Raw genomic sequence first — 27,969 nt, forward strand, 5'->3', positions numbered from 1 at the left:
ACTGAACCGAATATCATGAAAATCATTCCACAACCGGTTCTCGGTTTCCAACACTATCACACTCTGCACCTAGATATCAGCACACCTAAAGTACTACTATTGAGAAAGGTATGAAGTTAGCACAAATACTATACTGTGTCTTCTGCAGAGTGATGAATGCAGGGCCTGTGCACTGCCTGGAGCAGAAGTGAGAGAGGAAATGTCATAGCTGAGTCAAATTGGGAAACAGACCACAAGGCTATTCTCTGCCTTGTAATTTATTTTCAAAAAAAGTCACTTCATCCGTTGGTATTCAGCCAGAGTTCAGTGGTTACTTTGAGCCATTACCTTTAAACTACTAGTTTGTGGGATGCCAACAACAACAACATTATTATTATCCAATTGAGACACCATACCATGGTAAAGTTATAGTACTTTTTTGTTAGGGTTGTAAGGTTTTAATTTCCTGACGGCATTCTTATTAGTACTATTTACTGCTGCAGGTTTTCTGATTTAATAGCTCAAACCCTCACAAAATTTCACTGTGCTGCTATGCAGGTGTTCACACATTTGATTGGTGTTGCTATGCTGCTTCGCTCCATGGCTACATTCACACCTCATTGGTGCTTTTAAAATGTGCAACTGCACTCTCTGAACACTAGGGAGAAACAGGTTGGAGACAAATGGAGCATGACAGACCACTGTAACCCAGACCATCCCATATTTATATCTACAGATACATAGCTATAAAGACTTGAAACATTAATACATCCTGCCAAACAGAGTGGAGTTCATACAATATACTCTAAACTAATAAAACTAAAGGGTTAGTTAGCATCAACGAGATGAATGAAATGAATTGACAATTTATTCAAAGACAAATACTGAAATCCTCAAGAACGAAATTAAAGAGCGCATCAAAAAAACAGCTGTCCCTTAAATGAGGACATGGCCCCAGAGACACATTAAACCACGTCGCCCTGTCTTCTGCATTTAGCTGCATCACACACAGATGAATTCAGCACCTAACTGTACAGTCGCAATGGAGCCTGGGTTCATTTATCAAAGCATTGGGCTGTGTGAGTAATGGGATCTCTAAAAATGGCATGTACACAGACCATGACATGTTACAGATGAACAAAAAGTGTGAGAGATTGAGAGAGAAAAACAGGGAGATGATATGGTAGCGTGTGCAGATCCGGAATATAAAACACTGAAGTCAGCACCCCCCCCCATCAGCAGCAGTATGGGTCGACTCTGTGCTGCATTTTGCCACCTCCCCTCCCCACCATTTGATGATCCTTCATCTCCCTCCTTTGGTCCCTCCTTTCTCTCTCTACCGCTTCTCACAGACATCCCTGAAGCAAATAGGCAGCCAGCAGCAGTGGAGGCTATCCAGGGTGCAAATGCTCTGCATGACCATGCCTGGACAAATGGAAAGGAAGGGAAACGGCTAAGAGAGACTCTAAACCAAAGTAACTCTCAGCTGCCAGTTAGAGGAAAAGGAGGGGGTGGGTAGAATAGGGGGAGAAAGAGCGAAAGCGGACAGGAGCATGAGACAGTGAAGACGAAACGTGGACCCTTCTGTCATACAAGACTGGGAAAACATAAGACACCAAGCAATCAAAATCGCCTTCTGCTGCTCTAGATAAAAGGGCGAACAGGAAAAAGAGGTCAGAACGGACAACGACATGTTCACAAAGTAATGGAAGGGATCAGGTAAGCAATATATGACATTCAGACAAGAATTAGGAGCATTTAACTCTCACAGTTAGGTTTACCAAATATGCTCAATCATAAAATCCAGAGAGATGTTAGGTCAGAGCAAGTATGCAGTAGAGCATTTTTATTTTAAAAACAACACCTCCATCAGAGCAATAGATACTTTCCCCCACAGAAATTTCTGGCATGTGCACACACTTTTTTTTTCCCTAATGGTAATATTAGGTTTTTAGACTGTACTGGCAAACATTGAAGTTGAGATGGACTTACTTATGGATTTACAGAAGTAATGATTCAGGCTTTAATGTCATGTTCAATATTTCCTGCATACTGACATAGCAACCCAGAACACATGTAACTTCCCAGAACCGATCATGGCATGATGTGCACATGCATAGAGGTACTGTGCAACGCTGTCCCCAACAGCCCCACAAATGAGGGGGTGGGGATTCAGGATGTAGCCACTGCTACCAAGGCTAAATGCTAACATCTCAGTGCTGCAGCGTGGCAGGGTAGCTCCTGGCAGAGGCTCAAGCTATTAGCACAGACCCACTGAGAGAGAAAACTGAGTGGCTCTGTATGGATGGTAACAGTGAGACCTGTTGTTATCAGTGCAATAAACAGAGAAATTTCAATAAATGAAAATATCCTTATGGCATGATGTCTGTATTTTGTTGATGTGCTATACCAGGTGAATAAGGACACATTAAGCACGAGTCTTTGAAAAGTACTGCTTAATCCCCAAAAAATAAGGTGTAATGGGCATGTCATCCAAAAGTAAGGGTGGTCTTTCTCCTAAAGAGTTCAAATGATTGCTATATCTCCCGAGAACTTTTATAGGACCTAAATGTAAATTGTTGCGGATACGGAGGTTCTCATTCTTAAAAACTGAAGTTGATTTGGTCTGTAAAGAACAAATGAAAATATGGCTGTCAGAAACATTAGAACAATACTTCGTAGGCGTACACTGCAAAATGGTAATTCATAGTCATGTTTAAATTGCTGGACAATGAACAGACTTGTTTTTTAGTCTTTAGTAAAAGGGCTGAGTCTTAACTCCCACTGGGAGACCAACCCTTTCCACTAATATCCAGCTTTGGTGTATCTTGTTAGCTTGGATGCCAATTAATTTATCTTGAATAAAAGCAAAACCTAAAGAGCAAGTTTGTAACAAGTTTTCCTTTTTACAGGACAGCCCACACCACACCTGCCTCCATGCCGACTAACCTGTTGCTCCTTCTTCTGTTTGGGGCGCGTGTGCTGGCCATTTGCCCACCAATGTGCATCTGTAGCAGAGGCCATAGAGCTGTGGACTGCTCTGCACGAGGGTTGGCTATCCTTCCTGACAGCCTGCAGCACAACATTAATTTCCTCAACTTGTCACATAACAGACTCCAAGATCTTGATGGACTCCTCAACCATTATGACCACTTAAGAACTTTGGACATCTCATATAACCATCTGCACCAACTTCCTGTTGGTCTGCCAAGAGCACTCTGGGATATACGTGCCTCTGGAAACTACATCCGTCAATTGGAGAAGAACGATACAGCCTACCACTGGAACCTTCAGAATTTGGACTTGTCACACAACTTGCTGGAACGAGTGGTCTTAATTAACAACACGTTGTCCAATCTCCAATTTCTCAACCTTAGTCATAACAAATTCTGGACTGTCCCGACAAACATGCCCCAAAATTTGGAGATGGTGGACCTCTCTTACAACTACTTGCTGCAGATCTTGCCTGGCTCACTGGATCGCCTTCCCAAACTGACGAGATTCTACCTGCATGCTAATCGTTTTACCTCATTGAGCAATGGTGTCTTCAGTCAACTGGATGGACTGCAGCTCCTCACACTTGGAGACAACCCTTGGGCTTGTGAGGATGAGGAGAATATAAACCATCTGCTGACCTGGATGCAACAGACCCCTGCAAAGATCTTGGGCTGTCCCTGCTACACGAGGCCCACATGTGGAGAATCCCACCTGGCCACTAGGAGAACCTGGCACTCAGCCGCATTCACAGAGCCATCACTGGGTGCCGATGCTCGTCATCCTGGCCTTCGAGCACCAATACAGGTAGTTACATCTGGGTACCTGTCCAAGTCAGCCCAGTTGAATGTGGGTCAATATCCAAGCGCTGTTAATACCTCTGGGCCAGGCGAGCAGGTACTGATTGAGGGTGGGGGATTTCTCACATCAACTCCACATAGCCTGACCACACAGTCAAGCACAACAATCCGAACACGTAGCACCAAGAAGGTCCTTCCAGGCAGAGCTCGCAGCACAAGCCATCAAATCCACATATGCAGCTTTGAAACCACCATTTTGAGCCTTTTATGTACAGTTGTCATCCTCAATGCTTGATGATTCTGCGTAACATCTCTTGAACTAGACCTGCTGCCTTGAGTCTGGAAAACATAAAAAATCCACAAAGAATGCAAAACAAGAGACTTACCTCTTAGGTTTCCATTTCCACATAGTTCTGGCTACCTTCTTGAGCATTTTTCAACATATGCAATCTCTGCCTGCTTCCAATAAACGTACCGCCTTCTACATAATGTGACTGAGTACTGTATGGCTTACCCATAATAACATCTAGACGTGTACAAGTACACTACAATTAGCAGTTTCTTAATGTGGAAAATTGATTGTTCTTTCCAGTGTAATGCTTGAACATTGAGAGATTTGTGCATTTCATTGTTTATATTATGTATTAAACAAAACACTTAAAGTGTAAAGCTGATGTGTTCTACGAGTACAGACATGCTGCCTTTACATTTACATTTACGCATTTAGCAGACGCTTTTATCCAAAGCGACTTACATTGCATTCAAGTTACAGTTTTTACATTTTATCAGCTCTTGCTTTCCCTGGGAATCGAACCCATGACCTTGGTGTTGCTAGTGCCATGCTCTACTATTTGAGCTACAGGAAAGATCTTGGGCTTTAGTCTCAGCCTCAGACGTCACGCCCACGGACCGTTGGCTAAACGTCTGATGCATATGGCACCCTTTTTTGGAAACAAGTAGTCATCTGACTGGTTGAATTAACCCGGTCAGATGACGACTTCGACATTCCTGAAGTGCTTCCAGAAAAGGGTGCCATATCCGGGAGACACGAGTGGCGCGTTTATTTTCGGTCCGCCGGGAAACAAAGACGCCGTGGCGCCAAACCCCCTCACGAAAGAAGAAATCCGCCGTGTTTACAAATGTGACGACGAACGCTTATCAGGTCAACTAAGCGCTAGATTTTCAAAAGTATGTGAAATATTTAAAGTTCGCGGTATAGAATCTTTAAAATACATCCGAGAGTTTCACACACCGGTCTGTTATTGTGGCGGCATTTCCACGCCCTGAAACGTGACGCTATGAACGAAACAAACTATGATTGGTTGTTTGACATGTCGGTCAAACGGCCTCATGGGCGGGCCTCGGCCAATGAAACCTGCCATAGATTCCAGACCTTCAGACTGACGGCTGAAGGCGATGCGAGACTATGCTGCCTTTAACTATTGAAATAAGAATAATATTGGAAAATCCATGGTGTTTTACAACAACTACAAAGTCAACAGGCCCTGCAGCAAGACTGGAAAATGTCAAATGCTTAAACACAGCAAAGCAGAGCTGATAGTCCAAGTCAAGAGAGGTTTAAACTAAATGGAACTTTTGGTTCCCCCGGATATCCACAAATCCCATTGTGCCTCTCTGTGCTATATGAAAACCATCAAATTCGGGCCAGCCATTTTACATTCTTTCACAGGATAGTAAATAGATCAAATGAATGCCAATGCTTCATAAAGAGGGGTTTCCCTCTGCTTACTAAAAAAGCACAAAGCTGGTCCTGAACAGAAAACAGTCACACCAGCACTCTTTGAAAATACAGCAGAGCTTGCTTTAAAAAGTCAATCATTTCCTTGATGTACTTGGTGACAACAGTTTAAATGTTTTCTCAGCAGTTTGTCGAAATATATGCCTGTAAAAAGAAGAGGAGATTACCCAGCTGAGTATTGTTTTTTCCTCACCTACCTTCACAGCTTATGGGGTTTTACTTGCCATCTCCTCTGGCTTGCTCGCTAGGGGCATTATAAAACACCATTCTTTGCTAAGCTGCTTTTGAACAATGTGTCTACAAATATCTGCCATATTAAGATCACTGACTACTTAGCAGACTCCACTCCATAAACTGATGTCTTCATGTTATTAACCAAATAATTAAGCTGTAACAATAATGAGAGAGAAGTAAAAAACTAGCCCATAGCTTTGTATTTTAACAGAATCAATAAACAACTAAAGAACAACAGAACACTATTTATTGGTTTTCAAAAACCTAAGTATGACCTGATATGCGAGGTTGTTCTCATCATTATTCACTTTGACATAAATAGCCCAGATTAGTGACCAACATACTCAGAGCTTCATGGCAGATGTAATGAACTATAAAAAGTTCACTAATTTTCCCTGAATAAACAGAAATTATACTGATGAATCAACAAATTGAAGTCCTGTTATTTAAACATACAAAAAACACCTTCGTGGCTCCACCTCTTGCAAGGGTGTTGGTTTTAATGTGTAACTCATAAATACTCATATAAAAGATAGCACACTACTCTGGCATTCACATTGACATCCTCCTAGAGAATCGAAAGGACGCAGAGAGCAATCATCCAAACGGTAAATATGACTATTTATACTTTTATATAAAAGTATAGAATTATAAAATGAACTAAACGCGCTTTTGTACAAACAACATAGACATTATATTTTTAATATTTGTTTAATGGCATCTTTTTTATGACTGAGGGCCAGTATCACTGATACCAATACTACTGATGTCTCTATAAAATTGTTTCCCCCTAATATTTGAGCAATGATTATAGCCATTCAACATTATTGTATAATTGAGAGAGATCAATTTTAACATTAGACTTTAAAAAATAAGTTCTAATTTAAGTGAACAATCTTCATATAAACCCATTATAATTAATGTCATATTTACCTGTGCCCTTTAGCAGAAATATACAGAAAGTAAAATTGAAGTTATCAAACACTAAATTCTAAAAATTAAATGTAGATGAATCCTTAAAGCTATAAAAGTTATTGATTTCCTCCTTTTTCTTTTTTGATAGACATCACAGTAGTGGGTTATTAGGTTGTTTTGGCTGCTATTTCTTTAAGAGCTGCCACTGCTAAACATGACACAGATCTAACACGCATCGTATTTTCTCTCAAATCTCTCTACCTTTTCTGACTCACTTCAGTTCTTAATGTCTCTACTAATGAACTGTCAAGTTAAATCGAGTGTGTTAGATGAAGGAGACAGAGATCGGCTACTCCAGGACTGTTTTGAAAACTTTTCAGAGGCATGTTCATAAATGCAACTCATATATAATACAGTGCACAGCATAAATGAGTACATCCCCTCTAAAACTTAAATTCAGCAATTACTCTTTACTTAGATGACATGTTAGGATTCTTTGGAGATATAATGTACCATCAAGCCTGCTTGATCAATTACCAAAGAAGAATGTCAAAATTATTAAGATTTTCTTATCAAAGTGATAAAATGTGTCGCAAAATTGAGTAAACCCTCCTGAAAGTTACTAAATAAAAAGTGTATAGGTTTAAGGTTGAAACAAATTGAAACAAACTATTTAACTATTGAAACAAAACTAAAAAGACAAGTAATTTCCTGACGATTAAAAGTGTTATATAGTGCACTGATTCTTACTCAGACTTAATGCTGGCAGCAGTGGAACCGCTTGGGAGAGAACTGCCAGGTGACTTCTTAGCATAAAAGAGGACACGAGGAATGGTACAAGAGGAATACCAAATTATCGTTTTAAGTGTGAAAATATAGCCTAGCAGAAATAGCACCGACATTCAAAAACAATGGACTTGTGACAAGGCTCCTGAAATAATCAGGTCTTCACTTTAAGTTTTCATTTAGTGACGAGTGAATTTTTGCTAGAAAAGAGCAGGAGAAATAACATGTAAGTGTCTCAGAGCCGGCAAAAGCTATGAAAAGACATGCATGGTTGTTGTCAACTCTAGAATTACCTACTGTAGCCAAAGCAAAATAAATTCATATAACCTCTTCCAAGGCCCATATTTACAAAATAGAGACTTCTGGTAATCCATACTCTGGTCTCAAGAGACCAAGTCAATCATTTTGGATCCAAAAGCATCCAAAATGTTCTGGTGTTGCTAGAAGAGGAGTACCGTGAGAAGTGCTTGGTACCCACAGTGACGTTCAGTGGTAGTAAAGCTCTTATATAGGGATGAGTGAGTGCTGAAGGTGTGAGGGAGTTGTGCTTTATCAACGCTGTCATAAATTCACACACTACTGTGTGATGCAATACACAAACTTGAAACTGAAGATGCTACCCTCCCCTCATTCCCGGGCATTTTTTCAGCATGACAATGAAGATATTCATTCTCCCAAGGTGAAAATCCTTCAGTGGACATGCATTTCACTCAATCTTAATACTGTTGTGCAGCTGTGGGGGATTCTGTAGAGACAAGCTGAGCAAAACTCCCCATTAAAGACCAGAGCATTCAAGGAGGTCGTCCTCCAGGAGTTAAAAAGGACAGATGTGAAAATTTGTTATGAACTTGTTACACTCAGTGTCAAGAAGGGTCAGAGCAGTATACTTAAACGTTCTGGAGGACATACTAAGTACTAGAATATTATACATTTGCTGAATTCAATCTAGGGTGTACTCATTTCTGCAATCCTTCATTTAAATAAAATTGGCTAATTTACTTATCTTACAGAAAATATTTCTGAGCGTGGCATGGTTGTTGGTGCCAGACGGGCCGGTCTGAGTATTTCACAATCTGCTCAGTTACTGGGATTTTCACGCACAACCATTTCTAGGGTTTACAAAGAATGGTGTGAAAAGGGAAAAACATCCAGTATGCGGCAGTCCTGTGGGCGAAAATGCCTTGTTGATGCTAGAGGTCAGAGGAGAATGGGCCGACTGGTTCAAGCTGATAGAAGAGCAACTTTGACTGAAATAACCACTCGTTACAACCGAGGTATGCAGCAAAGCATTTGTGAAGCCACAACACGCACAACCTTGAGGCGGATGGGCTACAACAGCAGAAGACCCCACAGGGTACCACTCATCTCCACTACAAATAGGAAAAAGAGGCTACAATTTGCACGAGCTCACCAAAATTGGACGGTTGAAGACTGGAAAAATGTTGCCTGGTCTGATGAGTCTCGATTTCTGTTGAGACATTCAGATGGTAGAGTCAGAATTTGGCGTAAACAGAATGAGAACATGGATCCATCATGCCTTGTTACCACTGTGCAGGCTGGTGGTGGTGGTGTAATGGTGTGGGGGATGTTTTCTTGGCACACTTTAGGCCCCTTAGTGCCAATTGGGCATCGTTTAAATGCCACGGCCTACCTGAGCATTGTTTCTGACCATGTCCATCCCTTTATGACCACCATGTACCCATCCTCTGATGGCTACTTCCAGCAGGATAATGCACCATGTCACAAAGCTCGAATCACTTCAAATTGGTTTCTTGAACATGACAATGAGTTCACTGTACTAAAATGGCCCCCACAGTCACCAGATCTCAACCCAATAGAGCATCTTTGGGATGTGGTGGAACGGGAGCTTCGTGCCCTGGATGTGCATCCCACAAATCTCCATCAACTGCAAGATGCTATCCTATCAATATGGGCCAACATTTCTAAATATATATATGTGTATATATATTAGGGCCAGGACTCGATTAAAAAAAATTATCTAATTAATTAGAGGCTTTGTAATTAATTAATCGAAATTAATCGCATATAAATATTTGACCTGAGAACAGTGAGAAGTAAGTTTTCATATGGATTTTTATTATACCATTAAATAATGACTGAATACATAAGCTTAAGCAACAAAATATTGTTTATTTTTGTTCAACCAAGTCCAACAGACCAGTGCAATATTGCCATTAAGTGTAGCAATAGGATATTTAGAAATACAGTAGCCTACATTTCAGAAATTCAGGTACCCTATAGGTAGGTATACCTTCTGTAAACAGTTTTTTTTAAGTAAAACACAATACTTTCAAGTACATTCATAACATGAGGTGATACTTGAGGCTCGAAGTGCTGCGGTGATATGCGAATTCCTTGTTGCATAGATTGCACACAACCATGCTCTTATCGACGCTTCCATCCATTCGTTTTTTATAACAAAATTTCCCATCCACAGGGCCAACCAAAGCGGTCTCATCAGCTTCTTTGACCATGTTCACTGTGGCTTGTTTTTGTCTGAAAGCTAGTTGGTGCTCCAGTATAATCGGTCCGCCGAAACTCATCCAGTGAGAAACGTTCCGCGGTGCAAAAATAAGTGCGATTAAAATGCGTTAAAAACAATTTAACGCGTTATTTTTGTGTAATTAATTTAAATTAACGCGTTAAAGTCCCGGCCCTAATAAGTATATAAGTGTGTGTGTATATAGTGTGTATTATATATATATATATATATATATATATATATATATATGTATATGTATATGTATATGTATATGTATATGTATATATATATATATATATATATATATATATATATATATATATATATATAAAAAATCAATTCATTGGAGATGCTTTTTATTATTAAAATTTAATGGAACAATTAAAATGGAATCCGGAAAATAATGGAAAACAGAAGTTGGTACAGATAAAACTGTAAAACTCAATTAATTAGACAGGCTTTTTGATTAATACAATTTTAAAAACTGAATTTGGAAATTAAACGGATTTCATAGGGCCCTATAATTATATATATATATTTTTTTTGTGGTAATAAAAATGGATTTAAGTGAACAATAGCTTTTAAAATGACTTAAAGTACATATATAATAGCAATGATGCAATAATAATTAGTTAAAATAAAGTATCAAAAGCAAGAAATCATATGGTTTTATTGAACAAAACTGTTAAAATACATAATGTATTATAAACAATAGAGCTAATGTAGATTACGCATAACAACAGAGGCCTGCAGGGGGTGCCAATGGCCTGATAATTGTTTTTACACATTACTGTTTAATATTGACCAAGCACCATTTAATTCAAACGTACACTTAATCTTTAATATTTGTCCATTTCTTTAGGACAGAAATGCTACAGCCACTGTAATTACATGAATATGTGGACATCAAACCGTGTAAACTCAGAGTGAGGGTTTGAGCTTTTATTTTGAAACCGCGATGTATTCTCCTGTGTTTGTGTAGATTTATAAATGATTTACCTTACAAACCTGATGAAATGGCGCATGTTGCGTTCCCAGATGAAGGTTATAATAAACCCAAACTCACAACAGCATGCAGAGATGAGTTTGAGATGCTCCACGCATATAAATGATAACAGTTTCTGTGGAGCTACTGTGAACGAAGCCGCTGTGAGACGCACGTATTTAACCTACATGCATGTAAATAATTAAAGCGCATATACGGTGTTAGAACTGCATCGCATACAGAGGTGGGTAGTAACGAGTTATATTTACTTGAGTACATTTTTTGGGTAACTAATACTTTTAGAGTATATTTTAAAATGGGTACTTTTACTCAAGTATATTTTTAGAGAAAAAACGGTACTCTTACTTCGTTACTGTGGGCGACTCTCCTCTCGTTACTGTATCTTAATGCAATACAAGTTAAAAATGCTTTGGTTTATTCCAAACGCGCCGTCAACTTTTCTCTGGGCAATGAACGATGCCCATTCGCGAATGATTCATTCTTAGTCGATTCTGTTTAAAGGCTTTATCAAACCAGTTGGCAAACCAGTGAATCGGTTCGCGAATCAGTTTGAATGATTCGTTCAGTTCCCTGCCGCACGCGCTGAGTCTCTGAAGCGGTTCTCACTCAGATAACAGAGAGTTTAAGAACATCAAGAGCGCTGAAGACGTGGCTTTGGATCTACAGTCAGTTGAAAGCAAATCTGCAAAGGCTTGTTTGCTAGAGCTAAGTTATATGAAGATCTTTTATTAGATGAACACCGCGTGTGCTGTCTACTGTTCCACAGGTATAGGCCACGATACCACTATGACATTACCAGTTTGTTGTACATGTACCTTACATTAAATAAAATGTATCATTTATACATTAAATAAGCTGTCACAGAGTATGAAATGAACACCCGCGGAACCAGCGTTAGCTCTGCGCAGCGGCGCGTGGCCTGTTCTAGACACAATTAATATTCATATTTTTACAATATTTACGCTTGCAAAAATATAGGCTACATTTGTTTACAATTTGCAGAACAGAAGATCCGTCAATATGCATTTATTGCTTTATGATCAGAGCAGTCATGTGAGGCGTTTTCAGAGGTTTCAGTGTCAGAGATTGGATTGGATTGGATTCAATTTATTGTCATTGCACATGTAGGTACAAGGCAACGAAATGCAATAGAGAAGAAGAAATACAGCATAACATGAGGAAAGAGAGGAGAAAAAAAGTGTCCTCGCACTGCGTTCTTGGAAGAGAGTGCAGTGTGAGAACAGACAAAAAACCTCAGCATAAAGCACAGTCAACACAGGAACATAACTTGCATAGTAATCCTAGTTCAGACGAAACAGCCATCCGGCCAGCCGCCATTACAGCGCAAACCCACGGACCCGTTAACACCTGACAGGATGAAGCGACGAAGGCGTGGGATGGGGTTAGGGAGGTGTATGAGTGTGTGTATGTGTAAGTTCGTGTGAGTTCGTATGCCTTGAAATCCGTTTCGCCAGCACTCCAAACCAGTCGACTCAGTTCGCAGGTTGTGATGCGACATAGCAATTGCCATGGAAACGTCCTTGGACAGAGCACAAGCGCTCTGTCCAAGGATAATACATAATTAAGGATAATACATAATTAATTTACTTTAAAATATAATTTAATTCAGTGATGCAAATCAGAATTTTCATCAGCTGTTACTCCAGTTTTCGGAGTCATATGATCCTTCAGCAATCATTATAATATATCGATTTATTACCAGTGTTGGAAACAGTTTTGCTGCTTAATATTTTTTGGAACCTGTGACATTTTGTTCAGTATTCTTTGATGAATAGAAAGCTAAAAAGAGCAGCACTGATAATAAATCAACATGATTTCTGAAGGATTATGTGACTCTGAAGACTGGGGTAAAGGCTGATGAAAATCCTGATTTGCATCACTGAAATAAATTACATTAAAATATATATATATATATATATATTTTGAACGGCAGTGTGTGTGTGTGTAGTTTTTTTATCCGATACTTTTTTACTCTTACTCAAGTAACTATTCAGACTATTACTTTTACTTGAGTAAATATTTCTAGAAGTACTTTTACTTGAGTACAGTTTTTGGGTACTCTACCCACCTCTGATCGCATATAATTATTTAATTAAATCATAGCGTTTGTGAATTCACAATTATGCTTAATTATGATTTTTAAATGGGTTTAATATATCATACAGCCTTGGAAAATAGTCAAATAATGTGTTTTATGGATTCTCGTCTGTGAAATGCACCACTCCCGGTATTTTGCCGGTTAGTCGACGCGAGCAAAATGAAGTCGACTAGTCGACTAAAATCGACGAATCACGACAGCCCTAGTGTGAACATAGCCTTAAAAAACATTTGCAAATTAAAAGTGGACCATTATAATTTTATATTTGTTGTTTGCTATACAGTGAAAGACGCGAGTATGGCTTCCAAAACTCAAATCCTACTACTACTAGTAGCTGTAATAATTAATGTCAGCACCTCAGCCACCGAAGACACAACAGGCAACACTGACACAACAGCCAACACAGGCACCACAAGCAACACAGGCAACATTGGCACAACAGCCAACACGGGCACAACGGACAACACGGGCACAACAGGCAACACGGGCACAACAGGCAACACGGGCACAACAGCCAACACGGGCACCACAAGCAACACAGGCAACATTGGCACAACAGGCAACACTGACACAACAGCCAACACGGACAACACGGGCACAACGGACAACACGGGCACAACAGGCAACACGGGCACAACAGCCAACACGGGCACCACAAGCAACACAGGCAACATTGGCACAACAGGCAATACGGGCACAACAGCCAACACTTACACAACAGCCAACACTGACAACACGGGCACAACGGACAACACGGGCAACGCGGGCACAACAGGCAACACTGACACAACAGCCAACACGGGCACCACAAGCAACACAGGCAACATTGGCACAACAGGCAACACGGGCACAACAGCCAACACTGGCACAACAGCCAACACGGACAACACGGGCACAACGGACAACACGGACAACACGGGCACAACGGACAACACGGGCACAACGGACAACATGGGCACAACGGACAACACGGGCACAACGGACAACACGGGCACAACGGACAACACGGGCACAACGGACAACACGGGCACAACGGACAACACGGGCACAACAGGCAACACGGGCACAACAGGCAACACGGGCACAACAGGCAACACTGACACAACAGCCAACACGGGCACCACAAGCAACACAGGCAACATTGGCACAACAGGCAACACGGGCACAACAGCCAACACTGACACAACAGCCAACACGGACAACACGGGCACAACGGACAACACGGGCACAACGGACAACACGGGCACAACGGACAACACGGGCACAACGGACAACACGGGCACAACGGACAACACGGGCACAACGGACAACACGGGCACAACGGACAACACGGGCACAACAGGCAACACGGGCACAACAGGCAACACGGGCACAACAGGCAACACGGGCACAACGGACAACACGGGCACAACAGGCAACACTGACACAACAGCCAACACGGGCACCACAAGCAACACAGGCAACATTGGCACAACAGGCAACACAGGCACAACAGGCAACACTGACACAACAGACAACACGGGCACAACGGACAACACGGGCACAACGGACAACACGGGCACAACATACAACACGGGCACAACGGACAACACGGGCACAACAGGCAACACGGGCACCACAAGCAACACAGGCAACATTGGCACAACAGGCAACACGGGCACAACAGGCAACACTGACACAACAGCCAACACAGACAACACGGGCACCACGGGCACAACAGGCAACACGGGCACAACAGGCACCACAGATAGGTCAAGCATCACCACCACATCAACCACTGCCGGCAAATCGAGCACCAGCACAACCACCACCACAAAAACCACTGCTTCTGTTGCATGTCTTTTACCAATGGGACTGCCTGGACTTCTGTTCTACACTACTATGGTTTTCAAAATCTTTCAGCTGATCTGATGATCATCTCACTTAGTTTGCAACTAAAACTTACAGGGAGAGGGCCCTGCACAAGTTTCTAGCACTTTCAGATTAACGATACTTATGTTCTGATAAATACCTGATTGCTTTAAAAATCTAGAAAATATACGAAGACTTTAAATGCTGAATAAAGATGAAAAACCATTGTTGACTTTGTCAACATTGCTAAACAACATTACACATGCATGAGAGTTAAGGATGAGTGTTTGCACATATTTATCAAAAAGTATTTGTCATTTATATTAAATATGATGTACTACAAATTTGCACATCAACAAACCAATATTCTGCAGTCATTCTGTGCATTTATGTAAATATTCCCAAAAAATTGTCCAGAGTTATACCGATATATCCTGATTCAAAAATAAAGCTCCTACCTGCGAGCAATGTAATAAAAGACAGGATTGCCATTCTTTGACGTGCCAGCTTGGTAAAAGATGTTGAGCGTCTTTAAAGCTTTAAACTCCTCCTTCTCATGGACCTGATGCCTTTAAAAAAAAAAAAAGGCAGAATATAAATTAGGGCTGCTGATTTCATTTGATTGGTATCTTATTCTACTTCTTCTTCTACTTGTTTTTATTCTGTTGCTTTAATTAGAAATGACAAAAAGCTTATAAATATATTTTTTGAATTTGACATAAAAGATGACACTTTTAATAAAGATAGAAATATTCCATTACAAAGGTAAAACCCTAAATTCACTTTAAGGAGTCAAATATAACCTCATAATGGGAAGGTTAATTTTTGATTAACCACAAGTGCTCCTAATAAGAAAAGTAAGCGTAGAGCCCTGACTTGGGAACATTTCAGTTGTATTGCTGTTTATGCAGGGTCAGACAGCTCTCAGATTCCATCAAAAACATCTTAATTTGTGTTCCGAAGATGAACAAAGGTCTTATAGGTTTGAAACGACATGAGGGTGAGTAATTAAATGACAATTTTCATTTTTGGGTGAACTAATCCTATAATTATTTTTACATTTACACAACTATATTTACTATTACTATTTCTTAGTTAAATATGAAGAGAATATAAAAAAGCAAGAACAGTAACCTTGTCATAAACTCCTCAAACTTTGAGCTGGTGAGGTTGAGGCTGGACCAGTGTGTGTCAGCTACCGGCTTATGCTCAGGGGGGCCCAGGTAGGCCAGGAGGGTGGCCATCTTGTCAAATGGTCTGCGGCCCACTGCCTTGTGGTCCCTATGGTAAGATTTTAATTAAAATATTTATTAAAATCATGTCTATATATACCGAAAACACTAAGTTGATAGTAAAGAGTTATTACATTTACATGTTACTTTGCTACATTTACCTGTTGCTGGACAAGTACTGGCCAATTCTTTCTTGGTTGTTCCATAACAGACGATGCAGGGCGAGCACATTGCCGTCGCTGATGAAAGATAGACTGTGGTTCACAGAGTCACTTGGTGGAGAATCAGATGCAATATCCAAGAAGAACCTGCCAAAATAAAAATTAGGCAGTTTGAAGTCCATGGAGGAGCAAATGGGTTAAAACATTTCGTTTCAAGACCCTATAAAATCACAACTGTCTTGGGTTGTAGTCCATATCTTCAAGTTTTAATGACACAAATATGCTTGCATACCCCTAAAACAAGGGCAAAGTTACACATTTACACACATACACAAATTTTATTCAAATCAAGTGCTCTCTGAAAATACACTTACAACACATGCCTGTATCTGGCAACTAAAAGAACCATTAACATTTCAATAATGTGACAATTTGAAGCAAGTGTCATGTATATCATTGAAAAGGCCTTTTTCTTGCCTTCAGCTGATCCATCAAAAATCTCCACTAGAGAAACAAAAGATCTAATATTTGAGAATCAAACAAATACATACCTTCTGGCTGTATCAAAGTTGCTTTTGACAAAATCATTAAAGGGCCGCATATGTTCTTCTTTTGTGAACAGTACATGATTAGCAATGCTCTGGAGTATCTGAAAACAAAAGAAACATTGTAGAAATTAAAATTTTGTTATATATAATTTTGCAATAGGGCCCAGTGTTGTGGTATAGCCTAAATAAACATTTAATCTTGCCAGTTAGACAAAACACTTCACCACAGATGATGGAAATGGAAGTTATGTATATGTATGACCATGACATTACACACCTTAGACATGAGTTTGAGGCCACGCTCGATGCGAGGTGGAGGTTTCTTGTCTAGGATGCCTGCCTCATACGGTGATACAATAGCCGGGTTAATAAAGCGCAAGAACATGGCACTTCCTACTGCACCGATACTGTTCTGTGGAAACCGCTGGCTGACCACCTGCATAAACGGATGAGGGAAATGACAGGAAAGACAGTTGAGTGCTAGAAGAATGCATTATAGGTAAACCATCTAATTATTGCCATCATGATGATTTTAATTTGAAAACAACAACACACAGAATACTAATCTAAATTTTAATAGGTTTAACATCCAGGAATATTATGAAGAAAGTAAAGATGAAAGTGTGACAGAAAAGAAAGTTAACTGATAAATGTGTTTTGTGTCAGGTAAAACAGACTCAAATAGAAAGAAAACAGGGCTATGATACATTAAAAGCTATGCAGTGTTTGCACAGAACAAATTAATGAAGACGTCAAGACTTGTATGATAGCAAATTAATGCTGCCTGATGATCATCAACCATTAAAATACAACAAATACACATACCACACTTAAGCACAAAACAGTCTGTTATTAACCACAATAAATTTTTGCAGAACAACGTGTGGCAGTGCATACACGCACCCTAAAAATATTAGTCATGGAAATCTGGAGTTTCCCCCACACCTATAATAACTGATCATTTCTGTCCCAAATTCTTTGTAGGGAACTAAACTGTTTCCGTCTCAAGTGACTAAGTCAATCTAATAGGACTGAGACTTAAAATAGGCTATGAGAAGTCTCAGCTTATGCAAACATTTTTTAATTCTACGCTAATGAGCGCCAAAGATCCTCTTTTGCATAAATTTGCATTAAAATAAAAAAATATTAATCTTGGTAATTAACTCGTTCTTTGTGCATCATCTGTTTACATGTACCAATTTTACATGTACCAATTTCAAAATCTCATGTTTTGTATTTATATATTTTGATAGTACCCAGTGTTTTAATATGTAAACACACATTAATCAATCAAAAAGATGATAAAAATGCAACATGCTTATAACATCGTGATCATGTTGCAATGGTCCGAGCAAATGGCAAGAGAAAGGAAATGAGAAAAAACAGACAAAATTAAGGATGAGAATATTTAGACATTCTACACCATTATCAAGCATGCATATATGCACCAATGGTTTCTGAAATTGAAAACATGCACAACCATTGTTTTGAAGACGACCCATAGAGCACATGACAAGCCAAAGTAGTGCCAACATGTTCGTTTTAGATCATATTTATAGCATGCAAATCACTTCATGAACAGTTTTCCGAGAAAGACAAGACTCTTCAAGGAGCCAAAATACAAATTCATAACGTTTTCCAATTTAAACTTAGAAGCGTTTATACACTCTCTCAGAGGGTAGACCAAGTCAGTAGGTACCAGGCTCAAGGTCTGCATATGTGAGGATTAACTGTCTTCACGTTAGAACAGACCTTAAACCCATGCAAAGAAACAGTCTTCTGGTTTACCGCAAGATACAGAAAAGCTGAACTGATCCAAACTGTCCGCCACCACTGACCCAGTCCACAAGATGAAAAAAAAAAAAAGGGGTGATCCCAGTACAATTATTATGTTTGTTTAGCTGCTCATTTTCCACACTATGCTGTGTTAAAAATGGAGGTGTCTTCATAAGAAAACCATACAAACAACACTGTTTATACGGGTGTTTCTGAACATGTTCAGATGAAAGCCAAAATCATAAAAATAATTAAATGAACAAATTTAACCAAAAAAAAAAACATGCTGCACTTATGGTATGAGTAAACCCAAACTAATAATAAATGGTAGCTAAAGGAAAAAATTAAATGCTAAAACACTTACGGATTTTTTGTTTTCCTTTTTTTCTTTAACAGTGGCTTTATTCAGAAGGGAGTGGCAAGTAGCCTACAGGGCAGAGATGAGCACAGAGAGGTCACGGCAGCTACACAACTGCACTCAGCACAGCCACAGTGCATACAAACACAATGTAGGAGCAGACAACACAACCACTGCCTTTCTAAGAGCTGATCTACGAACAATTTCATTCATGTTCATTTCTGTGATTAAGAGACACCGGCTGAAGCTCTTCAAGCAGAAAGTAAAGCAAAAAGTAGTAAAGATGCTACAGTGGAGGAGGAAGACAGCTCTAGGCCCAAGCAAACAAAGTGTGAATATGTTACGAGTGTAAAGAGAAGTTAACGCTAGCTGCAGGAAATTAAAGGCCAGAACATGTGTGTCGCATGTACAATATGAGAACACAAATGGGCCATGCAGAAGAGAGCAGAACTCGTGTAGCAGGACTGATGGTTGCAGCTGATTTGACCGGATGAGTCATACATTTTTTTTGTATCTACTAAACTGAAACTTTTAAGAGTCCACTAACATAGCAATAACCTCAAAGCTAACTATGTGCCACAAAATTATCATTTCAATTTTTATGGGACTTAACAAGCCGAACATCACAACCCGATCTTCATGATTACAAACAAGACAAGAAAGTCCATGAAAGGAAAAGACAAGAAAGAAAACAAAACCACATGTAATTAAGAAACAGGAAAAGAAAAGGTGTTTTTACAGTCAAAGAATTATTTAATATGGTTAAAAAACAACTTTATGCATCACCGTCCACAAGATGGTGCCCTTGACAGAGTGCAGTCACATCAGAGATGTGAGAAAAAGTTGGAACCTTCAACTGAAAACTTTGTACTTTTGTTTCAGTAATAAAACAACTACATAAACACCCCCTTCAATTTCTATGCAAGTAATAATGAAAAATAACAAAAATGGTTTTTGTACGCTCAAGTGGAAGTGATTTCAGCTATGGGCTGAATACACCGCTAAGCACTAACATTACATAAATGTATCAAACCCCATGTGTGATATAAATATGGATTATTACAGCTGGAAGAATTGTGATTCATACCTGCTTGTGACATAACAACACAGCTTCAAGCAAAACCAAAATGTTTCCTTACCAAACTGAATTTGTAATGTCTGTTGTTGTACATAAAGCAGCAAATGATTTTGCAGATCTTCTTTGCCATTTTTAATCAATTTCTGATACATTACACTTTAATGGGGATACCAGAAGTATGATATAAAAAAATGAAAATCAACAAGTTGTAATATGATTTAACTGTAAATGTTTGCACTTTGAATGCCACAATCACATTTTGCCATTCAAACAAGAAATTATGACAACAGTAACATTTCAAACTAGGGATGTTATTAATTTGTGGGATGATATTACCAGGTTTCATTAATTTGTTCCCTAGAAAACCCATTAATTTAAATGTGGGAGCAATATAAGTCATAGTAACGAATTCTTAATTCATGGCCACGAAATCTTTAATTTCCCCCCATATGTTAACCACAGTAAGAGATGCGAAAACAGTGATTAAAACAACAATAAAATAAACCTGCGAATCTAGAGGGTGAAACAGTGAGGATTTGGGAAAAGAAACAAATATTAAATTCGTGACCATCTAGCAAAACAGAACACAATGCTGCATACAGCTTGATTTAAATGTATGCGCTCAAACGGCATGAATCCAAAAGCATGGAGAATACAAAGATATAACATTTGCCTGCTAACCAATTATTTCTCTTATTAACAAAGCTCTGTACCTCACTTGTGTCATAATACTCGCATTAAAATGTTTCAAATGGGTAACAGTGTGTTTTGCCGTTGCAATGCCGGTGGATCACATCACAGCCCCACGCGCCATACTTGCATTTGGGATCATTTTATTTTAAATCCCGATAATGTCAATTGTAAACATTGAAACCATTTAAAAAGGCGCATTCAGCGGTCTCCGTGACAGGATATGAAACAGCCCACAAAGTATAATGATCCCATACGTAACTACGGCGTGTTCTCTTCATTTTATCAAATGATCATAATCACATCCATTCATTTTACGATCCTGCTACTAGCCTTTTACTTAGACTAAAACCACTTTCATTCGGGTGAGGAAGCTGGCGTTTTGAGTGGCATTTGCACATCCTGTCATTGCCGGTGACTATATGCTCCTGCAATAGACGCATTTTGCAGTATTAAAGTTAACGATTAATTGATCGTTAATTTAAACGACGATCATTTGTGGAAATGATCGAAAATTGACATCCCTATTTCAATCATTCTTACACATACCTTTTTCGAACATTATAATAGCAACATAAAAACAAAATATAATAACCATGATAACCCTATTGGAAACCAGTTATGGGATGCAGATTACCATTTAAACATGTGGGGTCAGTAAGAACTTTGCTTTTATTTAACAGGGATGCATAAAATTGATCAAAAGCAATAAAAGACTTACACTGTTATAAAAGACTTCTATTTCAAATAAACGCTGTTCAATCCTTAAAAAAATGTTTGATGGTTTCTACAAAAATATTAAGCAGGACAAAACAGATATTAAGAGCGCCAAATCAACATGCTTAAATGATTTCTAAAGAATCATGTGACTGTGAAAACTGAAGTATTTCTGAAAATTCAGCTTTGCCACCACAGGAACAAATTAAATTTTTAAATATATAAAAATATGTAAATATGTAAAAAAAACACTTCACAATATTATTGTTTATACTGTATTTTTGGTCAAAATGACTTCTTTCATCAAAACAACAACAAAAAAAAACTTCTGAAAGTATCTCAAGTGTGTATCTGAAGGAAATGGGGGCATTTGAACCGTCTGATATATTCGTACACAGACAGACAGAGGTGAGCAGTGGCGTGAGAAAGGATAAGCGCAGGTTCTCTTGTTAGAAGTGACTGGAAGACTGATCAGTGGATGCCCAAGCAAGAAAGACACAATGCAGTCATTCAGAGGATGCAGTAACAGTGGCGTAAAAAAAAAAAAAAGGGAAAGAAAGCAAACTGGCATTAAGCAGTGGGTGTACCTGATACAGACAGTGGCACACACTGCGCAGCTGTGGAGGAAACTCGTTTGAAGAGTTGATAATGGCCAGGAAGAAGCGGTCTGTGATCTGCAGCAGGTTCTTCTGGTTCTCCTCTAGGTTCTCCGCTGACTCGAGCCTAAAGAGGTGATGAGAAGGTTAAACGTTTCAGCAGAATGACAATGATAAAAACCCATCTGTACTTTGTAGAGTGCTTAAATGTACATCATGAACTCCTTTAAAGGAGACCTATTATACCCCTTTTACATTATGTAATATAAATCTCAGATGTCCCAGAATGTGTCTGTGAAGATTCAACTCAAAATATCCCACAGATCATTATATAATTTTGAAAATGCATATTTTGAGTGGAAGCAGGAACATACTGTTTTCAGGCACGTACCTCAGATATTCTGCCAAAAATCAAAAACATCTGTTTGATTTTGATAATGTCTATTGTGCTGAAATCATGTGTTTTAAACTATATTAGTTTACACTTCTGATATATGTTTTTTTTAGCTCACACATCTGAAGTACGCACACAGAAAGCGGCTATCACATGGCATGCAAATACTAAACTCGGTTCTCTTTCATCTCTTATTGCGCTTAAACTGTCAAATACACACAAGTTTACAAAAAGAGTCGGGTATGTATATTAAGCTAAACAGTTGGGAAAGAAATTGAATGTTTATAATGTTTTTATTCAGTGTAATATACAGCATATAAATCAATAAGTCCACTGCTCTCATGTCTCCTCTGAGGCTGGGCCTCTAAATAGTGTTCCGTGCTGTGCTGAAGTAAAAGCTAGACCTGATTAAACATCATTAAACATCAGTTTAACTAGGTAAACATGCCTGGTAGGGTCTACTTCAAAACTGATTTGCTGCCACTCCGGTGTGGTAATAATTCCTCTCAACAGTGGCTCCAGAAGCTTCTGCAGATATGCCGCACCATACACCTGCAAACACAAAAAAGCCCGTTTTTAAGTGCACATACACTACTGTTCAAAAGTTAAATGTGCTATGACTGACACCATTTCACTTTACCTTAAAGCAAAAGGTCATAATCTTGCTGGCTAGGCTGTTTCCTCTGAAGAGGGTCTGCATAGAGTCAGCCAGCTCCACCTCTTTTGAGAACATGTTCCACAGCAGCTGATACAGCAGATGACGAGAGTCGAACAGCGTCACCAACACCCTGGCCAGCTCATCCTGAAAACCATCAGAACATTGAGCACAACAGCTCTCTCATGGCCAACAATACACCCAATGCATTACTCGCTGAACAAAACAGTTAAATGGATAGCGTATTTTAGAGAATGCTGGGAACCAAACAACATTGGACACCACTGACGGGTCTACTCATGGTCCACAGAAGAAAGCACATAAGGATTATGACAAAATCTTAATTTTTTTTGGGTGAACTATACCTTTAAGGCCTGTTCATAATGACATATGAAGAAACTGTAACATAAAATAACTATTTTCTGCATCAAAAACACCTAAATCTGGCTTCTGTGCAAGAAAAAAAGATTATGAATAAAAACAGGTTTGCTTTAAAACCTTTTCCTGCATGCTTTTTAAGCAGACGTTAGCTCTGTTTAATTCTTATTTTGTCAAAACTGTAAAGGTTAAACAAAGTTGTTAATATCTCTTACCCATTGAGAACAGGGGACCACATTGGCCAGTGCCATGGCTATGGGCAGCTCGCCCTGGTCTCCCATCATGGTGACCAGCTCAACAAGTCTCTCAAAGCGGTCTGCAAGCACAGTCTCTGCGAGCGTGTCGAACTCTGTCCCTTGCTGAAGGATCTTAGTGAGCACCTCCATGAACGTAGCTCGTGTCTGCAGGTCCTTATGGTACCCCAGACCTGTTCAAAGACATCAGAATCACTGCCTTCAGTCAAAACAACTCAAGTATAATAAGAATCCATGATAAAATCAGTGTTTCTCACCGATGGAGTGCATGAGGCCGCTGTCAACATTAGCATTGAGCAGATTAGACATGGCCAGCACGGTACAGTGCCGCAGAGAGGCCAGTCGTCTGGACATCCCACGTTTCCGCCCTGCCACCTGCTGGCCATCTTCCTCGACCTCGCTGCAGTCATTCAACAGGTTCATGAACAGCGTAAAGTATCTAAAGGAGGAAGAGAAGAGATTATGGACTGAAAATGGACCTTAAAAGACAAAACAAAAGAGTTGGATGAATGATCCTACTTCAGGAAGAGCTGAGACTTGGCCTCCATGAGCTCAACGCCATCACCCTCCTCAGGCTGCAGGGGAAGACCAGCCAACAGAGACACTACTGCCTCCATACTCGCCTGGTCCAGATCCCTGCATGACACATTCACAAAAACACAGCATGAGAATAGAACATGAAGTAAAATTTCTCAGGCTTGAAGTCACTACACATAATATAAAATGGCAGCAAACTACAGAGACCATACCGGGTCAGACATTTGATGTCATCATCTGCTGCTTGATTAGACGTTCCCATCACCCAATCTGTGAGGTACTCCACCATTTTATTTCTAGGAAAAGCAGCAAAGTCATTCATCTAATAACCTCACAATTCACAAACTCAATCATCATAGCAAATTGACAACTTTGTTGGTTTAGGGAAAGTAAGATATTTTGAAAGAAAAGTATACTTTCATTCAGCAAGGACCCCTTCAATTAATCAAAAATGATATTAAAGACATTTAAAAAGTTTTAGGATTAGGATTATATACATTTATTTATTTATAATATATAATATTTTATGTATCTCATGGTTTCAACAAAAATATTAAGCAGCACAAACGTTTTCAACATAAGCATATTAGAATAGTTTCTGGACGGTCATGTGACACTGAAAACTGGAGTAATCACTGCTGAAAATTCAGCTTCGCCATCATAGGAATACATTACATAAAATATATCCAAAAATAAATAATTTAAATTGTAATAATATTTCAAATAAATGCAGCCTTGGTAAGCATAAGAGACTTCTTTCTAAAACACTTTTTTTTTTTACCTGAATTTCATCTCTTGGCAGAAGGAGAGGTCATCCCTGCGTTCCATCATCACCTCCACTAGCTGGCACAGCTTAGTTTTGACCTGAATGGCGTGGACAACATTCCCTAAAACACGCACATACCTGAGAGTGGGAGCATAAAGAAAAATCCTTTAAATGGAAAAATAAACTTCTTAATGCTCTTTTTATTAAAATGCCATGCAAAACCAGTGTATAATAAAAAAAATTCCTAACCTCTTTAAAAAAAAAAAAAAAAAAAAAAAAAGAGCATAGGAAAGTGTAAATCAGAGTCTCACCTAACCAGGTTGAGCATCATGGTCTCAATGCTGGCTTGACCGAGGTGCTCTGAGCTTCCTTCAGTGTGACTGTCAAGCAGGTTCTTCATGATGGCAATGGTCTGCTCTACAAACAGTGTGTTTGGGTCTGTAATGGCAACCTGAAGAAGAAATTGAGAAAGAACAAAGATGCTGGTACAGAATGTGGCTGAGGCCTATGCAGAAGGTGATGTGATACTGATAATAAAATATGAAAAGACAATATTACTGTATTTACAAAAGATTCCAGTGTTTAATTAATGTTAGATCATTCTAGATTAAATAGATCACTAAATGCTGATGGGACAGGATTTAAAGGGAGTGCATTGTTTAGATGGATCTGACAATGTTGGTATTCTGCCACCTTGTGTCTAAACCTATACATGACAGCTATTTAGTGAAGAATGCTTCATAAATTGAGTAATTTGTTCTATTTGTTGCCTGTGTGTTGTATAGAAAATGAAGCATACATTTAGGAGCATTTTTGCATTGTGGCTTCTTCATGTAAATTAGATACTGTTGAACTGAATTTACAAATATTTACTAAATATGATCAAATATTTAAATATGCCATAAATATTTAAACATACAAAAATTATAACATACAGGCTCATATACAAAAATATAGACATACAATATAAAAAAATATAAAACTATAATCTGTAAAAAGCATTAATGCTCCGAAATAAATGTTATTGATTGAGTATAATGATTTTTAAATGTTATTGATTGAGTATAATGATTTTACAATCATTTATTTTCATTATGAAATTCCCATTTTATTTATAATAAAACATTTGCTTTTTATTTTAGGGCAGTATTAACCAATTATTTGTGAGAATGATCTTTACGTTCTAAATTTGTTAACTCACACCTCCTCATATATAAATAAAAATATATAGTGCACTACTTCTAAAACAATATCTAATCCTACAGCTGCATGCCATGATTATCATCTCTTACCGGACCCTGGGTCTCAAAAAATCGGCCGATGCTGTTGCGTAGCTTGGTGAAGAGCATGGGGTAGAGAGCTGGGCTGAGTTCCAGTCCCACAAGGTCTTTGACGTTGGTTCGAATCTGCACGCCCACCTTTTCATGTGTACAGACCATGAGACCCAGCACACGGTCCAGAAACCAGTTAAGAGACGTCTCGCTGTTCACCTCACAAGAGCCCATAGAGATCATGGAGCTCTTGCGTTCGGTTAAGGGGCCCATAGGAGGACTGTAGGTGCCTAGGCTAGGGGTGCTGCGCTGCTGGAGACAAACCCCTCCCAGGGCACACAAGAAACCGGTCATGTTGATCCACTCCTGATGAGAGAGAGAAAGCAGTTTGTAGGGGGGGGGTTATATACCTTACTGATTAGCATTCTTTTAACTACCTGTCCATCTTCCACTTTGTTTTTCGGGTGGTTGAGTATCTGTTTAGTAGCTTGCTCCCATTTTGCATATGTGTCTTCCCATGCCTAAGAATGAAAAAGGTCAAATTTGAGTCAACTTGAATTGAGAAGCTGCAAAAAAGTTGCAATAGATCTGAAAGATAAGCAATTAATACCAGGAAAAAAACTAATTACATCTTAAATTCACATAAGTTGACAAAAATAAATCCTTACCTCTACATTTCCAGCTGTAGGGTGTTTTATCCTCCTCAACAGCGCCATCACTCTCTTCTGAAGTGTGTTGCGGCCTGAATGCACAAATGCACATATAGTTAGTTTGCAAGCAGGTTTATTTTACAGTGAGACCAAAAAAAATTTTCCCAAGACTCCATGCCACTAAATCATAATGTTAATCAGAATTTATGATTATCAGTATCAAACATCATATTCACGGGCAAAAACTAATTAATTAATTAAATATATGTATTCGTACAATACCAAATGCTATTTTCTTTATATATCCATAAATCCACATAAGAATTCATGACCACAAATTAAAAATAAATAAACTTATTTAGCCACACTGGTATTAATTGTTTTACACAAACATTACCACATTAGTAATTATGATCATCAATGAATAAATACATTTATCAAATTGTATATTCAAAATCAATTTATTTAGCTACATCAATAGCAAATAAATAAAATATATACATATATAAATATAATTAAACATCTTGCATTACAATAACTAAACATGATCTTTCAGAGTAGTATTTGATAAAACCTCAAACCATAAGAGCCCATGTTCACTTCAGTGGCTTTCAACACTAGCTGAATTTGTGGAAAAAAATTCACGTCCCTAAGGCTTAAAGCTACCAGTCTAATCCTATGTCACAGAGACTGTTGTACTACTAACCTGTAGCCATCATATTGCTGACAGAGGCGAGGTCTATAAAGGTGTTGTAGTTGGGCAGGATCGTGTGCACGGGCAGCTCGTCCACACTGCACCGGATGTCTGCCTCCTCACAGAGATGCCGGAAGCAGGACATGGCCACCAACACAGCCTCTGCGTCAGGGCTCCACAGGAAGGTGTAAAGACACACCTCCAGCTTGGTCTGAGCCTGTCTGCTGATGGGGATGAGACTGCCCTGTGTGGCACACTCCTGCAGAAC

The 27,969-nt window shown here is 39.0% G+C and overlaps 2 protein-coding genes across 5 annotated transcripts in view; one reads left to right on the top strand and one right to left on the bottom strand.

The window, feature by feature from the left end:
• nf1a (neurofibromin 1a) overlaps positions 1–27,969 on the bottom strand; it is a 68,382-nt gene that overhangs the window by 26,934 nt on the left and 13,479 nt on the right. For 3 of the 4 annotated variants that reach the window (XR_013782537.1, XM_079388288.1, XM_079388287.1), the window contains exons 17-35: positions 27,714–27,960; positions 27,026–27,099; positions 26,795–26,878; positions 26,379–26,723; positions 25,398–25,537; positions 25,102–25,224; positions 24,533–24,616; positions 24,303–24,419; positions 24,041–24,222; positions 23,745–23,956; positions 23,137–23,298; positions 22,945–23,048; positions 22,094–22,229; positions 19,028–19,090; positions 17,165–17,323; positions 16,891–16,988; positions 16,340–16,486; positions 16,081–16,227; positions 15,405–15,515 (exon numbers count right to left, since the gene is read on the bottom strand). Coding sequence is in view for 3 of the 4 variants with exons in the window: in XM_079388288.1 (XP_079244414.1) it covers positions 15,405–15,515; positions 16,081–16,227; positions 16,340–16,486; positions 16,891–16,988; positions 17,165–17,323; positions 19,028–19,090; positions 22,094–22,229; positions 22,945–23,048; positions 23,137–23,298; positions 23,745–23,956; positions 24,041–24,222; positions 24,303–24,419; positions 24,533–24,616; positions 25,102–25,224; positions 25,398–25,537; positions 26,379–26,723; positions 26,795–26,878; positions 27,026–27,099; positions 27,714–27,960 (2,735 nt within the window). In the remaining variant the exon portion in view is untranslated. The remainder of the gene's footprint in view (positions 1–15,404; positions 15,516–16,080; positions 16,228–16,339; positions 16,487–16,890; positions 16,989–17,164; positions 17,324–19,027; positions 19,091–22,093; positions 22,230–22,944; positions 23,049–23,136; positions 23,299–23,744; positions 23,957–24,040; positions 24,223–24,302; positions 24,420–24,532; positions 24,617–25,101; positions 25,225–25,397; positions 25,538–26,378; positions 26,724–26,794; positions 26,879–27,025; positions 27,100–27,713; positions 27,961–27,969) is intronic. The other variant, XM_079388289.1, reaches the window with a different exon arrangement.
• Positions 1,334–4,451, top strand: omg (oligodendrocyte myelin glycoprotein). Its single transcript, XM_079388138.1, has 2 exons — positions 1,334–1,698; positions 2,892–4,451. Exons 1-2 carry the CDS (start codon positions 1,685–1,687, stop codon positions 4,066–4,068), a joined length of 1,191 nt encoding a protein of 396 aa, XP_079244264.1. The 5' UTR covers positions 1,334–1,684; the 3' UTR covers positions 4,069–4,451.

This window comes from Barbus barbus (genome assembly GCF_936440315.1).
Source record: "Barbus barbus genome assembly, chromosome: 31".
NCBI lineage: Eukaryota > Metazoa > Chordata > Actinopteri > Cypriniformes > Cyprinidae > Barbus > Barbus barbus.